Source organism: Coregonus clupeaformis, chromosome 2, assembly GCF_020615455.1.
Source record: "Coregonus clupeaformis isolate EN_2021a chromosome 2, ASM2061545v1, whole genome shotgun sequence".
NCBI classification, from domain to species: domain Eukaryota; kingdom Metazoa; phylum Chordata; class Actinopteri; order Salmoniformes; family Salmonidae; genus Coregonus; species Coregonus clupeaformis.
In genome coordinates, this window is record NC_059193.1 from 32,714,967 (window position 1) to 32,729,679 (window position 14,713).

The 14,713-nt window shown below is 40.8% G+C and overlaps 1 protein-coding gene across 1 annotated transcript; it reads right to left on the bottom strand.

The window, feature by feature from the left end:
• Positions 1-1,960: 1,960 nt before the first annotated feature.
• LOC121536972 (caltractin) lies at positions 1,961-14,305 on the bottom strand. The gene is made up of 5 exons (XM_041844671.2): positions 14,152-14,305; positions 2,851-3,006; positions 2,606-2,734; positions 2,345-2,482; positions 1,961-2,245 (listed from the first exon to the last, which is right to left on the bottom strand). Exons 1-5 carry the CDS (start codon positions 14,152-14,154, stop codon positions 2,156-2,158), a joined length of 516 nt encoding a protein of 171 aa, XP_041700605.1. The 5' UTR covers positions 14,155-14,305; the 3' UTR covers positions 1,961-2,155.
• Positions 14,306-14,713: the final 408 nt, after the last annotated feature.

Genomic DNA, 14,713 nt, shown 5'->3' on the forward strand with positions numbered 1-14,713 from the left:
GCTGGTTTGTTATTCATTTAGGTTACTTGATTAATACACATCTGTAATTACAAATATAATTAGATGCTAGGTACATTTTCTCAGATATACTACAGTGCCTTCAGAAAGTATTCATACCCCTCAACTTATTCCAAATTTTGTTGTGTTACAGCCTGAATTCAAAATGGATGAAATATATATATTTTCTCACCCATCTACACACAATACTCCATAATGACAAAGTGAAAACATATTTTTATAAAGTTTTACAAATTTATTAAATATGAAATACATAAATATCTCACTTTGTGGAAGCATCTTTGGCAGCAATTACAGCTGTGAGTCTTTCTGGGTAAGTCTCTAAGAGCTTTCCACACCTGGATTGTGCAACATTTGCCCATTATTATTTTCAAGATTATTCAAGCTCTGTTAAATTGGTTGTTCATCATTGATAGACAATCATTGTCACGTCTTGCCATAGATTTTCAAGTAGATTTCAGTCAAAACTGTAACTAAGCAACTCCAGTGTTTTAGGTTATTGTCCTGCTGAAAGGTGAATTCATCTCCCAGTGTCTAGTGGAAAGCAGACTGAACCAGGTTTTACTCTAGGATTTTGCCTGTGCTTAGCTCCATTCTGTTTCTTTTTTATCCTGAAAAACTCCCCGGTCCTTAACGATTACAAGCATACGCATAACATGATGCAGCCACCACTATGCTTGAAAATATGGAGAGTGGGACTCAGTATTGTGTTGTATTGGATTTGCCCCAAACATAACACTTTCTATTCAGGACCAAAACATGTATTACTTTGCCACATTTTTTGCAGTATTACTTTAGTGCCTTGTTATAAACAGGATGCATGTTTATGAATATTTTTATTCTGTACAGACTTTGTTATTTTCACTCTGTCAGTTAGGTTAATATTGTGGAGTAACTACAATGTTGTTGATCCATCCTTAGTTTTCTCCTATCACAGCCTTTTCCCATATTGTGTGTAGGCCAGTGACCAAAAAATCTTGATTTAATAAATGTTATATTCAGGCTATAACACAACAAAATGTGGAAAAAGGCAAGGGGTGTGAATACTTTCTGAAGGCACTGTATGTTTTCTAATTCAATTCCATGTTAGGCACATTTAATATAAATTGCTTTGATTCATGTTTTCCATCTGACTCCCTCTCTCAATCAGGTTATCAGAAGTTTGACGATAAGAAGCATCTTCAAAATAATACAGTTCTACGAGGCTCGGAAATATACGTCAGCATTATATCCTGTTTATTAGGGCAGAGCAGAAAGGTAAATTTTCTTAGACTCCTACGTGTCATGCTTTATCTGCGTTCCTGATCATCTCATCTCTCGTCTCTGTGTTACCATACTTGTATTCATGTCATACAAACTTTGTTGTCCATGTTTCGGGTTTCATATTATTGCCGTGTTTTTGACTTGAATGTTTACATAAGTCAAAAGGCCAAGACCCTGTAAATGTTAAAGTCAATGTGATGTTATGCGGTCAATACATGAGGAAGCAGGATGGCATTGGCAGAATAAGCCAGATCAAATGAGTTATGGTTACTGACTCACCAAGTGATCACTTTTACTGACAGTTAGTCATCTTAAATTCAACCCAGTCATTTCTTATACCATGCATTGAGTTATCTGAGAGTGACTCATAACACATTCAGCCAGTCTTAGCATATATTCATTAGATTTATTTGGTTCAGAGCAGTGAGTTTGTCTCTAGATAATGTGAAGGGTGTAACCAAAAAATATACTGAACTTGAGAAAAAGGCAAAATCATGTAAGTCTGTAAGTCAAGACAATTATAGCTGCACTTCATTTTATGTGTCACAAGAGGGAACCAAATAGCCATACAGTACTGTTAGGTGCAAGGGTCCTTGAATAAACATGATAATTTCACTTCCATGGTAAATAGGAGACTATAACTTAGATAAAAGCTATGATTTAATTGAAAAAGTCAAGATAAATTTGAAATGATTCAATATGTTTTATTCTTTCTCAAATATCATACAATCTGTGTTTAGAGCTGTTAAAATAATTTACAACCCATATGAAAGGCCACTAAATGCTATATCATAAAGTACCCTTAAAAGGATCAAAGCCATATAAGCGAGAGCGTTCCAGCAGTGGAAAAAAAATGTTGGGAAACATAAGACATTCAATATAGACTTGTCTTCTTCATTATCCTTAGAAACTCCTGCTCATTGATCTCTCCATCTCCATCTCGGTCTGCTTCGTCAATCATTTCCTTTGAAAGATACATTGTTTTAACAGTAGGATTGCTGCATTGAATATGTTTAGAGGTGAAACAGAAGATCAACAGGTTACAAGTTAGGATATAACATACCTGCAATTCCTCATCTGTCAGGTTTTCACCTAGCTCCTTGGCAACTCTCTTGAGATTTTTGAAGGAGATTTTGCCCGTGCCGTCATCATCAAATAAGCGGAACGCCTTCAGAATTTCTTCTTTTGAGTCTTTTTCACTCTTAACAACAACAAAAAAAGAGTAAAAAAATCGAACGAAGTCTATGAAGATTATGTAGGGGAGACCAATTCAACCAAAGATCTGCAAAATATGTAATCTCTTCTCGACTAAGAAAATACATACCATTTTCTGTGTCATCATACAGAGAAAGTCATTAAAATCAATGGTCCCAGAGCCCTCCTTGTCAATGTCTGCAATCATCTTCTTGATCTCTTCTTTCTTTGGTTCAAAGCCAAGGGCACGCATGGCAACCTGGAGAAATAAAGTAATTGTTTATATTCAATACAAGAAAGAGCATACTCTGAAACAGTGGACGGCATTATGGTGACTAGCTGAGTGCGCTGTTCATATTCTATGGTATAACCTACCTTGAGTTCCTTCACGTCAATTGTGCCCGAGCCATCTGTATCAAACAAGTCAAAGGCCTCTCTGATCTCCTGCTTTTGTTCCTCTGTCAAGTCTGGTTTAGGACCTGCCTTTTTCCTCTGGTTGGAAGTGGTGTTGGGTTTTCTGTAGCCTGAAGCCTGTAACATAACAAGCCGACAGTTTAACTTTGTAAAGCTGAACATGAGACAAACATTAACTAGAATCGCTATAACCTACACAGTTCATTGCAGATGGCTATTTTTCGGGTTGCCTAAGTCCAAACAGTGTATATATACAGTGCCTCGCAAAAGTATTCATCCCCCTTGGCGTTTTTCCTATTTTGTTGCATTAAAACCTGTAATTTAAATTGATTTTTATTTGGATTTCATGTAATGGACATACACAAAATAGTCCAAATTGGTGAAGTGAAATGAAAAAGTAAAAATTGTTTCAATTAATAAATAAATAAAAACAACGGAAAAGATGTGCGTGCATATGTATTCACCCCCTTTGCTATGAAGCCACTAAATAAGATCTGGTGCAACCAATTACCTTCAAAAGTCACATAATTAGTTAAATAAAGTCCACCTGTGTGCAATCTAAGTATCAAATGATCTCAGTATACAGTGGGGAGAACAAGTATTTGATACACTGCCGATTTCGCAGGTTTTCCTACTTACAAAACATGTAGAGGTCTGTAATTTTTATCATAGGTACACTTCAACTGTGAGAGACGGAATCTAAAACAGAAATCCAGAAAATCACATTGTATGATTTTTAAGTAATTAATTTGCATTTTATTGCATGACATAAGTATTTGATACATCAGAAAAGCAGAACTTAATATTTGGTACAGAAACCTTTATTTGCAATTACAGAGATCATACGTTTCCTGTAGGTCTTGACCAGGTTTGCACACACTGCAGCAGGGATTTTGGCCCACTCCTCCATACAGACCTTCTCCAGATCCTTCAGGTTTCGGGGCTGTCACTGGGCAATACGGACTTTCAGCTCCCTCCAAAGATTTTCTATTGGGTTCAGGTCTGGAGACTGGCTAGGCCACTCCAGCACCTTTAGATGCTTCTTACGGAGCCACTCCTTAGTTGCCCTGGCTGTGTGTTTCGGGTCGTTGTCATGCTGGAAGACCCAGCCACAACCCATCTTCAATGCTCTTACTGAGGGAAGGAGGTTGTTGGCCAAGATCTCGCAATACATGGCCCCATCCATCCTCCCCTCAATACGGTGCAGTCGTCCTGTCCCCTTTGCAGAAAAGCATCCCCAAAGAATGATGTTTCCACCTCCATTCTTCAAGGTTGGGATGGTGTTCTTGGGGTTGTACTCATCCTTCTTCTTCCTCCAAACACGGCGAGTGGAGTTTAGACCAAAAAGCTCTATTTTTGTCTCATCAGACCACATGACCTTCTCCCATTCCTCCTCTGGATCATCCAGATGGTCATTGGCAAACTTCAGACGGGCCTGGACATGCGCTGGCTTGAGCAGGGGGACCTTGCGTGCGCTGCAGGATTTTAATCCATGACGGCGTAGTGTGTTGCTAATGGTTTTCTTTGAGACTGTGGTCCCAGCTCTCTTCAGGTCATTGACCAGGTCCTGCCGTGTAGTTCTGGGCTGATCCCTCACCTTCCTCATGATCATTGATGCCCCACGAGGTGAGATCTTGCATGGAGCCCCAGACCGAGGGAGATTGACCGTCATCTTGAACTTCTTCCATTTTCTAATAATTGCGCCAACAGTTGTTGCCTTCTCACCAAGCTGCTTGCCTATTGTCCTGTAGCCCATCCCAGCCTTGTGCAGGTCTACAATTGTATCCCTGATGTCCTTACACAGCTCTCTGGTCTTGGCCATTGTGGAGAGGTTGGAGTCTGTTTGATTGAGTGTGTGGACAGGTGTCTTTTATACAGGTAACGAGTTCAAACAGGTGCAGTTAATACAGGTAATGAGTGGAGAACAGGAGGGCTTCTTAAAGAAAAACTAACAGGTCTGTGAGAGCCGGAATTCTTACTGGTTGGTAGGTGATCAAATACTTATGTCATGCAATAAAATGCAAATTAATTACTTAAAAATCATACAATGTGATTTTCTGGATTTTTGTTTTAGATTCCGTCTCTCACAGTTGAAGTGTACCTATGATAAAAATTACAGACCTCTACATGCTTTGTAAGTAGGAAAACCTGCAAAATCGGCAGTGTATCAAATACTTGTTCTCCCCACTGTATATACACCTGTTCTGAAAGACCCCAGAGTCTGCTACACCACTAAGCAAGGGGCACCACCAAGCAAGTGGCACCATGAAGACCAAGTAGCTCTCCAAACACGTCAGGGACAAAGTTGTGGAGAAGTACAGATCAGGGTTGGGTTATTAAAAAATATCAGAAACTTTGAACATCCCACGGAGCACCATTAAATCCATTATTAAAAAATTTAAAGAATATGGAACCACAACAAACCTGCCAAGAGAGGGCCGCCCACCAAAACTCACGGACCAAGCAAGGAGGGCATTAATCAGAGAGGCAACAAAGAGACCAAAGATAACCCTGAAGGAGCTGCAAAACTCCACAGCAGAGATTGGAGTATCTGTCCATAGGACGACTTTAAGCCGTACACTCCACAGAGCTGGGCTTTACAGAAGAGTGGCCAGAAAAAAGCCATTGCTTAAAGAAAATAATAAGCAAACACGTTTGGTGTTCGCCAAAAGGCATGTGGGAGACTCCCCAAACATATGGAGGAAGGTACTCTGATCAGATGAGACTAAAATTAAGCTTTTTGGCAATCAAGGAAAACCCTATGTCTGGCGCAAATCCACCATCCCCACATGGTGGTGGCAGCATCATGCTGTGGGGTTGTTGTTTTTTTTATCGGCAGGGACTGGGAAACTGGTCAGAATTGAAGGAATGATGGATGGCGCTAAATACAGGTAAATTCTTGAGGGAAACCTGTTTCAGTCTTCCAGAGATTTGAGACTGGGACGGAGGTTCACCTTCCAGCAGGACAATGACCCTAAGCATACTGCTAAAGCAACACTTGAGTGGTTTAAGGGGAAACATTTAAATGTCTTGGAATGGCCTAGTCAAAGCCCAGACCTCAATCCAATTGAGAATCTGTGGTATGACTTACAGATTGCTGTACACCAGAAGAACCCATCCAACTTGAAGGAGCTGGAGCAGTTTTGCCTTGAAGAATGGGCAAAAATCCCAGTGGCTAGATGTGCCAAGCTTATAGAGACATACCCCAAAAGACTTGCAGCTGTAATTGATGCAAAAGGTGGCTCTACAAAGTATTGACTTTGGGGGGGTGAATAGTTAAGCACGCTCAAGTTCTGTTTTTTTGTCTTATTTCTTGTTTGTTTCACCCCAAAAAATATTTTGCATCTTCAAAGTGGTAGGCATGTTGTGTAAATCAAATTATACAAACCCCCCAAAAATCTATTTTAATTCCAGGTTGTAAGGCAACAAAATAGGAAAAATGCCAAGGGGGGTGAATACTTTCGCAAGGCACTGTAATTTAATATATATTTTTTTTTCCCCTCATCAATCTACACACAATACCCCATAATGTCAACGCAAATACTGTTTTTTAGAGATGTTTGCAATGTATAAAATAATAATAATGGAAATATCACATTTACATAAGTATTCAGACCCTTTACTCAGTACTTTGTTGAAGCACCTTTGGCAGCGATTACAGCCTCGAGTCTTATTGGGTATGACGCTACAAGCTTGGCACACCTGTATTTGGGGAGTTTCTCCCATTCTTCTCTGCAGATCCTCTCAAGCTCTGTCAGGTTGGATGGGGAGCGTTGCTGCACAGCTATTTTCAGGTCTCTCCAGAGATGTTCGATCGGGTTCAAGTCCGGGCTCTGGCTGGGCCACTCAAGGACATTCAGAGACTTGTCCCGAAGGCACTACTGTGTTGTCTTGGCTGTGTGCTTATGGTTGATGTCCTGTTGGAAGGTGAAACTTTGCCCCAGTCTGAGGTCCTGAGCGCTCTGGAGCAGATTTTCATCAAGAATCTCTCTGTAATTTGCTCCGTTCATCTTTCCCTCGATCCTGACTCCCAGTCCCTGCCGCTGAAATACATCCCCACAGCATGATGCCGCCACCACCATTCTTCACCGTAGGGATGGTGCCAGGTTTCCTTCAGATGTGACGCTTGGCATTTCAAATCAAATCAGATTATATTTGTCACATGCGCCGAATACAACAGGTGTAGACATTACAGTGAAATGCTTAATTACAAGCCCTTAACCAACAATGCAGTTAAGAAAAATAAATGTTAAGTAAAAAAAATAGATAAGTAAAAAAAAAAAAAAAAAAATAGTTAAAGCGCAGCAGTAAAATAACAGTAGCGAGGCTTTATACAGGAGGTACCGGTACAGAGTCAATGTGCGGGAGCACAGGTTAGTTGAGGTAATTGATGTAATATGTATATGTGGGTAGAGATAAAGTGACTATGCTAGATAATAAACAGAGAGTAGCAGCAGCGTAAAAAGAGGGGAGGGGGGGGGAGGGGGAGAGATAATGCAAATAGTCCGGGTAGCCATTTTGATTAGCTGTTCAGGAGTCTTATGGCTTGGGGTAGAAGCTGTTAAGAAGCCTTTTGGACTTAAAATTGGCGCTCCGGTACCGCTTGCCATGCGGTAGCAGAGAGAACATTCTATGACTAGGGTGGCTGGAGTCTTTGGCAATTTTTAGGTCCTTCCACTGGCACCGCCTGGTATAGAGGTCCTGGATGGCAGGAAGCTTGGCCCCAGTGATGTACTGGACCGTACGCACTACTCTCTGTAGTGCCTTGCGGTCGGAAGCCGAGCAGTTGCCATAACAGGCTGTGATGCAACCAGTCAGGATGCTCTCGATGGTGCAGCTGTAGAACTTTTTGAGGATCTGAGGACCCATGCCAAATCTTTTCAGTGTCCTGAGGGGAAACAGGCTTTGTCGTGCCCTCTTCACGACTGTCTTGCTGTGTTTGGACCATGATAGTTTGTTGGTGATGTGGACACCAAGGATCTTGAAGCTCTCAACCTGCTCCACTGCATCCCCGTCGTTGAGAATGGGGGCGTGCTCGGTCCTCCTTCTCCTGTAGTCCACAATCATCGCCTTTGTCTTCATCACATTGAGGGAGAGGTTGTTATCCTGGAACCACACGGCCAGGTCTCTGACCTCCTCCCTATAGGCTGTCTCATCGTTGTCGGTGATCAGGCCTACCACTGTTGTGTCGTCGGCAAACTAAATGATGGTGTTGGAGTCGTACCTGGCCATGCAGTCATGGGTGAACAGGGAGTACAGGAGGGGACTGAGCACGCACCCCTGAGGAGCCCCCGTGTTGAAGATCAGCGTGGCAGATGGGTTGTTGCCTACCCTTACCACCTGGGGGCAGCCCGTCAGGAAGTCCAGGATCCAGTTGCGGAGGTGTTTAGTCCCAGGGTCCTTAGCTTAGTGATGAGCTTTGAGGGCACTATGGTGTTGAACGCTAAGCTGTAGTCAATGAATAGCATTCTCACGTAGGTGTTCTTTTTGTCCAGGTGGGAAAGGGCAGTGTGGAGCGCAATAGAGATTGCATCATCTGTGGATCTGTTGGGGCGGTATGCAAAATGGAGTGGGTCTAGGGTTTCTGGGATAATGGTTTTGATGTGAGCCATGACCAGCCTTTCGAAGCACTTCATGGCTACAGACGTGAGTGCTACGGGTCTGTAGTCATTTAGGCAGGTTAACTTAGTGTTATTGGGCACAGGGACTATGGTGGTCTGCTTGAAACATGTTGGTATTACAGACTCAGTCAGGGACAGGTTGAAAATGTCAGTGAAGACACTTGCCATTTGGTTAGCGCATGCTCGGAGTACACGTCCTGGTAATCCGTCTGGCCCTGCGCCTTGTGAATGTTGACCTGTTTAAAAGGTCTTACTCACATCGGCTACGGAGAGTGTGATCACAGTCATCTGGAACAGCTGGTGCTCTCATGCATGCTTCAGTGTTGCTTGCCTCGAAGCGTGCATAGAAGTAATTTAGCTTGTCTGGTAGGCTCGTGTCACTGGGCAGCTCGCGGCTGTGCTTCCATTTGTAGTCCATAATAGTTTGTAATCCCTGCCACATCCGACGAGTGTCGGAGCCAGTGTAGTACGATTCAATCTTAGTCCTGTATTGACGCTTTGCCTGTTTGATGGTTCGTTGGAGGGCATAGCGTGATTTCTTATAAGCGTCCAGATTAGAGTCCCGCTCCTTGAAAGCGGCAGCTCTACCCTTTAGCTCAGTGCGGATGTTGCCTGTAATCCATGGCTTCTGGTTGGGGTATTAACGTATGGTCACCTGTGGGTACGACGTCGTCGATGCACTTATTGATGAAGCCAGTGACTGATGTGGTGTACTCCTCAATGCCATCGGAAGAATCCCGGAATATATTCCAGTCTGTGCTAGCTGCTTGTAAGCAGGAATCAGGAGGATAGAGTTATGGTCAGATTTGCCAAATGGAGGGCGAGGGAGAGCTTTGTACGCATCTCTGTGTGTGGAGTAAAGGTGGTCTAGAGTTTTTTTTCCTCTGGTTGCACATTTAACATGCTGGTAGAAATTAGGTAAAACAGATGTAAGTTTCCCTGCATGAAAGTCCCCGGCAACTAGGAGCACCGCCTCTGGATGAGCATTTTCTTGTTTGCTTATGGCCTTATACAGCTCGTTGAGTGCGGTCTTAGTGCCAGCATCGGTTTGTGGTGGTAAATAGACAGCTACAAAAAATATAGATGAAAACTCTCTTGGTAAATAGTGTGGTCTACAGCTTATCATGAGATAATCTACCTCAGGCGAGCAAAACCTCGAGACTTCCTTAAATTAGATTTTGTGCACCAGCTGTTATTTACAAATATACACAGACCGCCACCCCTTGTCTTACCGGAGGCAGCTGTTCTATCTTGCCGATGCACTGAAAACCCCGGCAGCTGTATGTTATCCATGTCATCATTCAGCCAGGATTCGGTGAAACATAAGATATTACAGTTTTTAATGTCCCGTTGGTAGGATATTCTTGATCGGAGCTGATCCATTTCATTATCCAATGATTGTACGTTGGCTAATAGGACTGATGGTGGAGGCAGATTACCCACTCGCCGTCAGATCCTTAAAAGGCACCCCGACCTACGTCCTCGATATCTCAGTCTCTTCTTAATGCGAATGACGGGGATTTGGGCCTTGTTGGGTGTCTGAAGTAAATCTTTCGCATCCAACTCATTGAGGAAAAAATATTTGTCTAGTACGAGGTGAGTAATCGCTGTCCTGATATCCGGAAGCTCTTTTCGGTCATAAGAGACGGTGGCATAAACATTATGTAGAAAATAAGTTACAAATAACGTGAAAAAACACACACAATAGCACAATTGGTTAGGAGCCCGAAAAACGGCAGCCATCTCCTCCGGCACCATTATGGCGAAAGAGTTCAATCTTGGTTTCATCGGACCAGATAATCTTGTTTCTCATGGTCAGAGAGTCCTTTAGGTGCCTTTTGGCAAACTCCAAGCAGGCTGTCATGTGCCTTTTACTGAGGAGTGGATTCCGTCTGGCCACTCTACCCTAAAGGCCTGATTGGTGGAGTGCTGCAGAGATGGTTGTCCTTCTGGAAGGTTCTGCCATCTCCACAGAGGAACTCTGGAGCTCTGTCAGAGTGACCATCTGGTTCTTGGACACCTCCCTGACCAAGACCCTTCTCCCCTGATTGCTTACTTTGGCAGGGCGGCCAGCTCTAGGAAGAGTCTTGGTGGTTCCAAACTTCTTCCATTTAAGAATGACGGAGGCCACTGTGTTCTTGGGGACCTTCAATGCTGCAGAAATGTTTTGGTACCCTTCCCCAGATCTGTGCCTCAACACAATCCTGTCTCGAAGCTCTACGGACAATTTCTTCGACCTCATGGCTGGGTTTTTGCTCTGTCAACTGTGGGACCTTATATAGAAAGGTGTGTGCCTTTCCAAATCATGTCCAATCAATTGAATTTAACACAGGTGGACTCCGATCAAGTTGTAGAAACATCTCAAGGATGATCAATGGAAACGGGATGCACCTGAGCTCAATTTCGAGTCTCATCGCAAAGGGTCTGAATACTTATGTAAATAAGATATTTTTTTTTTTTTTTTTTGGAATACATTTCAAAAGATTTCTAAAAACCTGTTTTCACTTCGTCATTATGGGGTATTGTGTGTAGATTGATGGGGGGGGGGGACAATTTAATCAATTTTAGAATAAGGCTGTAACATAAAAAAATGTGGAAAAGGTCAAGGGGTCTGAATACTTTCCGAATGTATGTATAAATATGTATATATATACACACAGTACAGTCAAAAGTTTGGACACACCTACTCATTCAAGGGTTTTTCTTTATTTTTACTACCTTTTACATTGTAGAATAATAGTGAAGACATCAAAACCATGAAAGAACACATATGGAATAATGTAGTAACCAAACAAGTGTTAAACAGGTAACTCTGGGTCTTCCATTCCAGTGGCGGTCCTCATGAGAGCCATTTTCATCAAGGCGCTTGATGGGTTTTGCTACTGCACTTGAAGAAACTTTCTAAGTTCTTGAAATGTTCCGTATTGACTGACCTTCATGTCTTAAAGTAATGATGGACTGTAAATTCTCTTTGCTTATTTGAGCTGTTCTTGCCATAATATGGACTTGGTCTTTTACCAAATAGGGCTATCTTCTGTATACCTTGTCACAACACAACTGATTGGCTCAAACGCATTAAGAAGGAAAGCAATTCCACAAATTAACTTTTAAGAAGGCACACCTGTTAATTGAAATGCATTCCAGGTGACTACCTCATGAAGCTGGTTGAGAGAATGCCAAGAGTGTGCAAAGCTGTCATCAAGGCTATTTTGTGGCTATTTGAAGAATCTCAAATATGAAATATATTTTGATTTGTTTAACACTTTTTTGGTTACTACATGATTCCATATGTGTTATTTCATAGTTTTGATGTCTTCACTATTATTCTACAATGTAAAACATTGTAAAAATATATATATATATAAAGAAAAACCCTTGAATGAGTAGGTGTGTCCAAACTTTTGAATGGTACTGTATATACATCTTTATTTTATTTCTGTATTTTATTTTTTTAATTAATTGTATTAATTTCCGGGAGGGAAAAACACGTTAAGTGTAAACTTAAACAACTAAAACCAGATAAAGTATGCAGAAAAGATAATGGACCTATATATTGACTGTAATTCGCTTTGGATAAAAGCGTCTGCTAAATGGCATATTATTATATTATTATTATATTTTTTTATTATATAATCTTTGAGAACTAACAATCACCAGAATAAAAGCTAGACAGTCAGGGAGAATTGAAAATTACAAAAACAATGAATTTAGTAGTACTCATTTTGTTATTATGTTTAAGCAAAAGAACACGCCATTATCCATTACAAAATGTATAGAATTGCAGGAAACTAGCTTTAAAACTACAAAAGTATCTCAGTTCCATGGCAGAATTTGTAGAATTGCAGATAATTCGCTTTAAAACTGCAACATTTTCTCTTAGCTGCATGGCAAAATGTGTAGAATTGTAGAAAATTAGCTTTAAAACAAAAAAATATATATATATTCTCAGCTCCATGGAGAAATTTGTAGAATTTCAGGAAATTGGCTTTAAAATGCTACAATTTCTCTACAGCGCGCCAAGATGGGGGCCTCTAAAATGTTCTCTAAAATGTAGCCGTGCCGACCGCACACATTGCCACGCCCCCTACCACACTTAAGCCCCTTTTTGATCCAGAAAAAAACCTGGAAATATCAAGGAAATAAGAGCATGACCTAGCCCAAGTCAATTAATCTAACACAATATAAGTCAACTTAGATACATAAAAAAGTTAAGCAAGCAGATATGTTGTAGCTGGGTCATTCCACCAATTAGGTGCCTTTTGAGTAGTGTAACTTGGTGGGGGAAAAAACGTTCACCTAATTTTAACATTCTGTCACAAAGAGCACATGTTCAACATAATAAAAAACATGTTTTCCCATCTCAAAATAATACTATAGTAAGTGCCTAATAAGTGCCGAATAAAGTAACAGGTTTGACGATTTAATCTTAAATCAGCCATAAATCCCCTTGCAACAGGGGGAATGGAAGCTTGTTGTGTGAAACAGGAAGGGGCAATAGCGGAGGTGCATAAAGATGGCGGCCCCCTGCACTTACCAGATATTCCTTGTTTTGCTAAGATCACCATATTGTACATTGCTCTCCGTTATCCTTTTTTATGTATGGTCATTAGCAAAGTATACATGATCCCAATTTTAGCTAAAAGACTCCGGCAATTTGAAAAAACGAAAAAGTAGATTGTGCTGATTTATTGGCACATTGAACCATATCGCGCGCCGTAGTTTAAAATCTCAGTGGATAGTGCTAAAACAATTGTCATATCTAAATTCTGCCATCCTTATGCATGTTTGCCACTGAATGCAAACTTCACAAAAAATATATTTGTGAAAACATTTCGACCAGCTCAGTTTTCCACCACAAAACACCAGAAAATTGTACAAAAACTGTAGAACCAGCTCACCTGCTTTTACACTATGATTTGACTATTAGATGTTCAATGTTTCTTTTGAAAAAAATATATTTAATAAGGGAATAGTTTCACCATAATTAAAGGAGAGTGCAGTTCATGTAACAGGGTTGACCTTAAAATGAGGGACAGGTACAAAAAAATTACAATTAATCACATGAAATGAATAATCTTCAAAAATTACTTTGTCAAAGCAACAAAATAACTTTACAATGATGGTGAAAACTTAGAGAAATGCTGGGTTTAAAAGAGTTAAAATCTTCCTAGAAGTCAGAGGATGCACAGAGGGACATATCAAAATGCTGAATTTTGGCACTGCTTTAGCAAGTCTTTATTCAATCAGATGTATTGAATTGTCCATGTGGTCTAACGTCATAATTACAGGGCACTTCATTTAATATAAAATTCAATACGTGCACAATTTCTACTTAAAATATCAAAGGGACGCAAAAGTCACTCATTTCGTGGAACGACCCAGCTAAACCATGTGAATGTGATTTTGAAAAGCTATAGCTATATTCCAGCTACGTTACCTAGCTAGACAGATGAGTTGCTAGATGACGTTAGTAACGTAGTTACAGTAACGTTAGCTGTTTACTAAAATAAGTACTGTAGCTAGCTAACGTTAGCTAGTTAGCTACCTTGAAATCCATCTGTGTAGCTAGCTCAAATAACAAAATATTAAACTAACTGACTAGAAAGCTATAGATATTAGTTAGTAAAGAAGAGTTACATACCATCTCCAAATATCAACCCTGCGACGAACAAAATAGATTTATTTCAATTTGAATTCAACAAGGTAAAGCTAAAACAGTATCAGGCGGCAGGTAAACAAAGATTGCCTGAAACTACAGTAGGATATTATTTTAAATGACAAGGGAACAGTCCAATAAAAAATTGTAAATCTTCAAGAAATTACGAAATGGCTTGTCTTGACCAATAGTGAAGTACGTGGGTGGGACATAAACGTTGGACCGTATCGTATGGCTCTTTTCCTGTCTCCTAGCAACAAAATGCAAACCAGCGCTTGTTTGCGCACGCGCTCATACAGGGTACATTCGTAAATTTTCTCTGGTTTTCGCTATCTACTCCGATTTCAGAGCACTCTCGTCTGTGTGCCAGAGCGCAGAATAACTGATGAATTTACGAATGCTCAACAATCGTTGAACATGACCGGTGTCAGTAAACGTCTGCAAAACAAGCATAAATAAATTGTTGCCATCATCCAGAGCGACTTACAGTTTGTGAGTGCATACATTTTCATACTTTTTTTTCATTCTGGACCCCCGTGGGGATCGA

What these genes read in the sequence shown, in the direction of transcription:
- LOC121536972 (XM_041844671.2), bottom strand. An exon ending in TTGACGTGAAGGAACTCAAG is followed by an intron (nt 2,735 to 2,850) that starts GTAGGTTATACC and finishes TTATTTCTCCAG; the next exon opens with GTTGCCATGCGTGCCCTTGG. An exon ending in GTATGATGACACAGAAAATG is followed by an intron (nt 2,483 to 2,605) that starts GTATGTATTTTC and finishes GTTGTTGTTAAG; the next exon opens with AGTGAAAAAGACTCAAAAGA.